The 6,927-nt window shown below is 36.0% G+C and overlaps 2 protein-coding genes across 2 annotated transcripts; both read left to right on the forward strand.

Annotated features, from left to right (window-relative positions):
• Positions 1–299: 299 nt before the first annotated feature.
• LOC115234302 (tetra-peptide repeat homeobox protein 1-like) lies at positions 300–2,196 on the forward strand. The gene is made up of 4 exons (XM_029805277.1): positions 300–314; positions 510–688; positions 1,116–1,332; positions 1,762–2,196. The coding sequence occupies exons 1-4, from the start codon at positions 300–302 to the stop codon at positions 2,194–2,196; spliced, it is 846 nt and encodes a 281-aa protein (XP_029661137.1).
• Positions 2,197–3,398: 1,202 nt separating this feature from the next.
• LOC115234421 (zinc finger protein 555-like) lies at positions 3,399–4,980 on the forward strand. The gene is given in 2 exon segments (XM_029805483.1): positions 3,399–3,492; positions 3,494–4,980. Coding segments are annotated over 2 exon segments (1,500 nt in total). The 5' UTR covers positions 3,399–3,411; the 3' UTR covers positions 4,913–4,980.
• Positions 4,981–6,927: the final 1,947 nt, after the last annotated feature.

Here is a 6,927-nt window from a genome sequence, read left to right on the forward strand (position 1 = left end):
TAAATATATTATATTTATTTTATTAAATATACATATTTAATATTAATTCTCTCTCTAATATCTATTTTGCATTATAATGTTCTTTAACTTAAAATATCGCCGCAAACTGGATCCATTACAGGCAACTTTCATCACCGGAAACTCAAGCTTCGATTGACAAAGATGCTTTCCCTATTTGATCATAGATGGGAACCTGACCTGTTCCTTGATCTGGATCTGTCAAACAGTGTCTGATCTGCAAATATAAAAGGCATCCGCTGTAACGATCTTATGAACAGTTTACTCGCAACGAGAGAACAATGTCGAGGATCCTTGTAAGTTGCTCTGTATCTCCTCATTTAATTATTATACACCAAAATTACCAATGTAAAATCTGTATACATAGAAAATATTTAATTTCTAATAAATTTTTTTTCGATTTTTCCTGATTTATTTACCACTTCTTGAGGCGTTGGATATAATTGACGATCCATTTAAGATATTAAGCAAATTAGTATTGTGTATTTTAGCTGTTCCTGACATTAGTATGTACTTACGCACTTGCGTCGGTCCCGGAAGATGCTAAGCAGAAACGGGGCATCATCGGTAATGACGGATGGATCGGTCTACCAAGTCCTTACGGATACGGACATGGACATCCGTGGTCGGTCGATCATACTCCATGGAAAGGACTCAAACTGCATGCAGGGTAAAAATATGTAATACGTTTATTAATACAAAAATAATAAATAATGATCTGTGTAATTTAGATAATATAAATTAAAAAACGATTTATAATAATACAGTAAATATATATGTCCTTATGTGTGCGTTAAGTCTCTCCCTTTTTATAACATTCTGATTAAATATTATTACCATCTGAATTAAAAAACAGACGTTATAAAAAACTCGAAAGTTAATATCCCAGCTAGCAAGCGTACGTGATTTTAATGTCAAATGACGTCATTTGCTATCTAAGATGTACTTCCCAAAGAATTAATTTTTATATTGCAAGACGTGTAACAAGCTTTGTAATTCTTGTTTGTTTAATGCTTCCTAAAAATTGTACAATAATGACAATAGTAAACATCGATAGTTAACCGTTGCATTTATTAACATCTTTTGTCGATCGATAGATTGCATTTGGCAGACGCGCTTCCGACTTATAGTAGAGATAGCATCGCCTTGACACCCGGAATTCTGAAAGCCCCCGTGTATATAACTAAGCACGTGGTGTTGGAGAAACCAGTGCCAATTCCAGAACCAGTGATCATAGAAAAGCCGTATCACGTGCCAGTACCAATCGAGAAGATCATTCATAAACCGGTCCCTGTCCCGGTACCGGTGCCTCACGTAACTATCTTTTACTTTCATTGATACGCGAGATCATTCTATTAACATTAGACCAATTAATAATTCCTTCTCAGAAAAAAAAATTTTATAAAAACATTCATTTATTCAATTTTTTTTTTTTTATATTTATAACGCTATATAAATTATTGTGTATTAATAATTGTGAATATTGAATTTAATATTCTAAGTATATTAAAAAAGTATAAACCTATATTTAAATATAAACTTGAACAGAGGGAAGTTAATGCAAAAACAATAGTTCGGTTTTAATTTTAATGCTGCCAGACTTGACGCTTTAATGAAAAAAATATAATCTGTAGATTTGATTTAAAATATAATCGAGAGTCTCTGGCGCTTCTCCTACCAAAAAACGCAACCGTGCTAATCGCATATGTTCGCGATCGATCAAAGTATTTTTCGCATGCACAGGCGGTGCCGATTCCAGTAAAGCAGCCGATCGCGGTGCCAGTGCACCAGCCGTATCCGGTCTCGGTAAAACATCCGGTGCCAGTGCCGGTTCCGGTGCCGGTTCCGATTTCGATTCATCCGCTCCCGCCGCCGCTACCGCTGATCCCGGCCGGCGGTTTTCCTGGTGGCATCTATGTGCGCGATTATGCACCCGGCCATCTTTACGCACCGCCTTACCATCCGCCGTCAAACGCCCTGCATTTGGATCACGGCATCGCCGCATATCCCCATCCCCACGGCTTTGGTCACGGACTTGGTCACGTGTTGGCGCATGGTTACGGCCACGGTTACGAATACGACCATCACCATCCTCATGCCCATGCTCATGTCCATGCTCATGCCGACCATCTTGTCCACGAGCACGATCACAAAAAGAGGAAGACTGACAAGAACTGAGGGGCGGGGGTGGGGGCGAGGAGGGGAAAAAAGAAACCCTTTTATCGCTAAGCTTTTGTAAAGAAAAACATGAAAATGATGCTTGGACAATATGTTAAAGTTTAAAAGCTAACTAAATATATGTGTATAATATATATATAATTTATTTAGATATACCCAGTCAGCCACATCTGTTCTAACAGATATTGCCAAGTATAACATGATTGAATGAAGAACACGTGTTCCAAAATCATAAATTTACAAATTTACAAGCCGCTGTACACTGTATATATTGCGAATTTATAATTTAAATTCGGTATACGCAAACTTTCTTCGAATAGCCCGGACAATACAGACCCAGTAAGCAATTTGATAACAAATTGTTGCCAAATTGGCATCAAATTCATTTTGTTTTAAAATTTGTAAAGTTAAAATTACAAAGATGTTATCTTGTAATCACAAATCATGAATGAACATTAGGAAGAATCAAACTAGAAAGATGATATGTGATATTTTTATTCCCTTTACTTTACTTTCAACTCTAAAACAAAAAGGCAAGCACACATTCAGACCATTATCGGTCCAGATGTTCGAAAGAAGGAAGAGGAGTACAAGGGAAGAGATACATCGGGTTTTTTCCTTTACATCAATTTGCGGTGTAAACTATTTATCGCTTATCTTCGAGCCCTTTCTATTTCTTAAACGAACGAGAGGCGATAACAGAGCGATAAGTGATACAATAGTGCGGCGAACGAAATCCCATCAACCTTCTTCTCTCTCTCTCTTGTCTTGAGGAACAGCTGATCCAGCTTTATCGAGAGCAGAAACGCTCTCGAATCTCACACGGTAAATACGCGACTAATATTAATAATAAACGTTTTTTTTTGCGATTTTATCGTGCTATCGAGAACAATATAAATATAATCATTGTTTTGGAAAAAATCTAGATTCCGAGAAAAATCAATGTTAGGGGTTGCAACGTCATAACGCGATAAGTGGCAGGACTTTCGTCGGCACGCGGCTGATTACAGATTCAGTGAGTATACATTTCTCGATTTATGTAAGATCACCTATAAATGCAAAGAAATTCATTTTTCTAACGTATGCTACCCGATTGTTAATAGGATATGCTGAGGCGTTAGGTTATGTTACGACTGTGATCGTAAACACGCATATATACTCGGCTATAATGATTCTATGATACAATATTGATGAGGCGACTCAAAGACTGACGAGATGTTAAAGTTGGATGAAATAGAATGTAAGAACGTGTCCAAGAAAGCGAGGAAAAATCTAGAGGACAAGAAAAATAAGAAGTTGTCACAAGAAGAATAAGCATACCACTAGCAGTGGACGCAAGTTGAGAAGCAGCATGGAACAGCATGTTATGTGTAAGGAAGAACCTGAGGAAGATAAAACGTCGATAGAACTGCTGTATCTCACAAAGGATCCTATAGCCTCTAATGTTTCCTGTAAATTGGAAGTGGAACCATCTGTGTCTAATGAGAACGATTATATTCTAGTACCTCCGTTGGAAAACTTAAAAGACGCAGGAGTTAGTATGGAGGAATTATTGGAACAGAGTATGCATAAGATCTCTAAGAATCAAAAGAACAGTAGGTGGCAACACAGTTACAAGATGATATTCTTGCGAAAGTGTTTGGCTAATGGTAATCAATCAACGGAGGATGAAATCAATCAGAGTACATCCTCTGAAATGCACGGGCGTATTCCTAAGATCGAGGATTTTACATATGAAAATTCCGGAAAAATCAAAAGGGACCAAAAATGGACGAGGAAATTCAATCCTCTGTCCTTGCATTATACAGATAAGAATAGACCCTACTTAAAGTGCTCAGCTTGCGGCGCGACCTTCTTCTGCCCGAATACGTATCAAAGGCATCTAATCTCCCACGTTCATGAAACTGCGGAGAGTTATATGTGCAATTTTTGTAATTATACAAACACAGAACTCGGAATGTTATTTGCTCACTTGACCAAGCATCAAAACCAATGTGAATTCTGCAACGAGAATCTGTTGCGCAAGGTTAATTATGAAAAGCATCAGCGCTCAAGCAGTTCGTTGGAGTTTACGTTGAAACGCGATCATCACGGAATGTTTGTCTGCGCTATTTGCGAATTGGTGTTCGATCTATCGGCTCAATTAGAAAAACATTGGTTCAAACATACCTGCAAGAGACGAAAATCCTATCAGTGCAACGAGTGTAGCGGGTTGTATGAAAACATGGAGACCTTCAAAAATCACATATGCTTGAAATGTCCCATTTGCGGCGAGGTCTACGAGAGTCTGCACAGATTGAAAACACATACAAGATGGACGAAGCATAATCTAAAGTGCCCGATCTGCTCCTACGAATTTATTCTTTCTATGGACCACAAAAAACATATGGCCCTACACAGAAAGGTTTATCAGCCTATGGAGGATTACACGCACTGTTTGCGCGCGGCCGATGGCAAGACGTTTCAATGCAATCTCTGCGACAAGATATTTTATGCCTTACCCGCCCTTTTTACGCATCTCACGGAAGAACATGATATGGGAAACGTAAAAACGGAAGAGATGACAATAGAAGATGACAATTATGAACTGAAGGAAGACGCTATTAATATCGTTGTAGTTCCTGAGTTTAAAGAAAGCGATGATTGTGACTATTTCGAAAACTGTGACGACATTGATCCTTTGCAACAGGACACCGATCTCTACGATCCATCATAAAATACGATCGAATACCAATCCCCTTGAGCTTGAGTTATAAAAATAAAAGCAACACATTTCTCCTGAAAAAAATTGTTGGCGTTTTTGCTGTCAATCAACTTCTCAAGGATTCTCATAATACTAATACTAAAATCGGACTACCAAATGAAAAACTGATACAATTGTAAGTGCCGTTTACAAATTATAGATATGTAACTTATGTATAAAACGCTATTTTTAAATGTGTATCAGTTGCTTCAGAGTTTTGATATCAACTTCTACAAAACGTTAATTTTACACAGATCATATATATATATATTTTTTTTTTTTTTTTTTTTTTACAAAAGCCTAAATTTCTTTGAAAACACGAGTTACCTCGTTACAAGCATGCCCTTAAAGCCTGAAAAAAAGGAAGTTACTTTGCACCATCAAGGTGGCACGTTCGCGTCGATCGAACTTTATTCTGATTGGAGAACGTCTAAATGGTTTCCAATCTCGTTCGTCATTTCTCGGGGAAAAAGTAGCGTGAACGAAGATTTCCGCATCCCCCTCATTCGTGTTCCATGCCACATTCATTGGCCGACATTTTCAACTCTTGAGAGCATCGTAGACGCGCAATCTATTTTCGAACGTACGTCCCAGTTGAAAGACGTTCGATAAACTCTCTCGCGTACGATCGACAAACATATATCCGCAGCACTTAAAATGTGATATAATTATTGCGATTTGTTGGATTGCCAGAGATTGCAAGCAGAGAGGCAATCGCTATAAACGTATGACAGTGAAAGTGATTGTTTCCTGTTTATTATTCGTAAGGGACGCGTAACTATATGCCTGTTATATAACTATCTTACGCAACATGATTCTAATTAATGATGCATTTTTAGAAAGCAACAGATTATTACGAGAAAAGCGAAATGTAACATGTTTAATGAACCGCACGAAAATTGGATATAATCGCGCTTCAAGTTTTATGCGTCAAACACGAAACCAAAATTGAAACCATTAGCAGCGCCTTTAAATAAATTCGAAATGATCATTTCTACGAAGAATAAAGCATTCAATATTAATATTTTGTATCATTTTTACAAAGTAACTAATTTTTAAATCTCTGCAATCGATAAAGATTACAACATTAACATTTTATAATATTTCATAATTTTTATATACTTTAAACTTTCAAATTACATTAAATGTTTTTTCCCTTTTTTGTATTATGTTTATAAATGACAATCTTTAAACTATCGAACACATAACGTGTGTAAATGTAATACAATAACTGTGTATATATAATTGTCAGTTCAGTTGTATGATTATGTAATTGATGTATTATCGCAAGGAAGTAATAGTAATATTAAATGCATATTAATATGCAGAGCAATATTAATATGCATAACAAACGGAAAATATATATTTATTTATATTTGCATATCTGTAAAGCATATATACATGGTAATATATTTTAATATAACCAAAACGGGAACTATTTTCCTCATCAAAAAGCATCGAATTAATTCTAGATAGAGTCTGAAACATGCTCGATTCACATCACAAAGGAATGTTTCCCTGCGGCAAACACTTCTCTCGATCTTCTCTCGAGTGGCAAGAATATTTACATCTAACACTGGTGTAATGCTAACCCTTTGTCAAAACCAAATATTACATTATTAAAATCGCAATCCCTTCATAACAGTAAAAAATAACATTACGTCTTCTTCTTAATATTAATAAATCTTTAAATAAAAAACTAGGATGTTATTCTTTGGCAAATAAAGTTAAGAGTGATATTGATGTCTCACGATTTTAATAAAATAAAGAAACTTGCAAGAATTTTTTCTCTGTCTCTCAAAGAAAGAAATCCAAAATATTTTGTATCAAATTATCATTTCTTTAAAAATTGAAAGATTCTACTCTGAAACAAATAATAAATTTTGATTGTATTTATATCTGTAAACTATTTTTCACATACAGATGGTGGGAGGTCAACTGTAACAATATCGTTGCAATATTATGTGCAGCTGCATGAGTTTCCATTC

The sequence above is a fragment of the Formica exsecta genome, unplaced genomic scaffold (genome assembly GCF_003651465.1).
Source record: "Formica exsecta isolate Colony F162 unplaced genomic scaffold, ASM365146v1 scaffold2, whole genome shotgun sequence".
NCBI classification, from domain to species: domain Eukaryota; kingdom Metazoa; phylum Arthropoda; class Insecta; order Hymenoptera; family Formicidae; genus Formica; species Formica exsecta.

Excerpts from the sequence above, each read along its gene's own strand:
- LOC115234302 (XM_029805277.1), top strand. Across the intron at positions 689-1,115 it reads GGACTCAAACTGCATGCAGG|ATTGCATTTGGCAGACGCGC; the intron begins GTAAAAATATGT and ends GTCGATCGATAG. Across the intron at positions 1,333-1,761 it reads TCCCGGTACCGGTGCCTCAC|GCGGTGCCGATTCCAGTAAA; the intron begins GTAACTATCTTT and ends TCGCATGCACAG.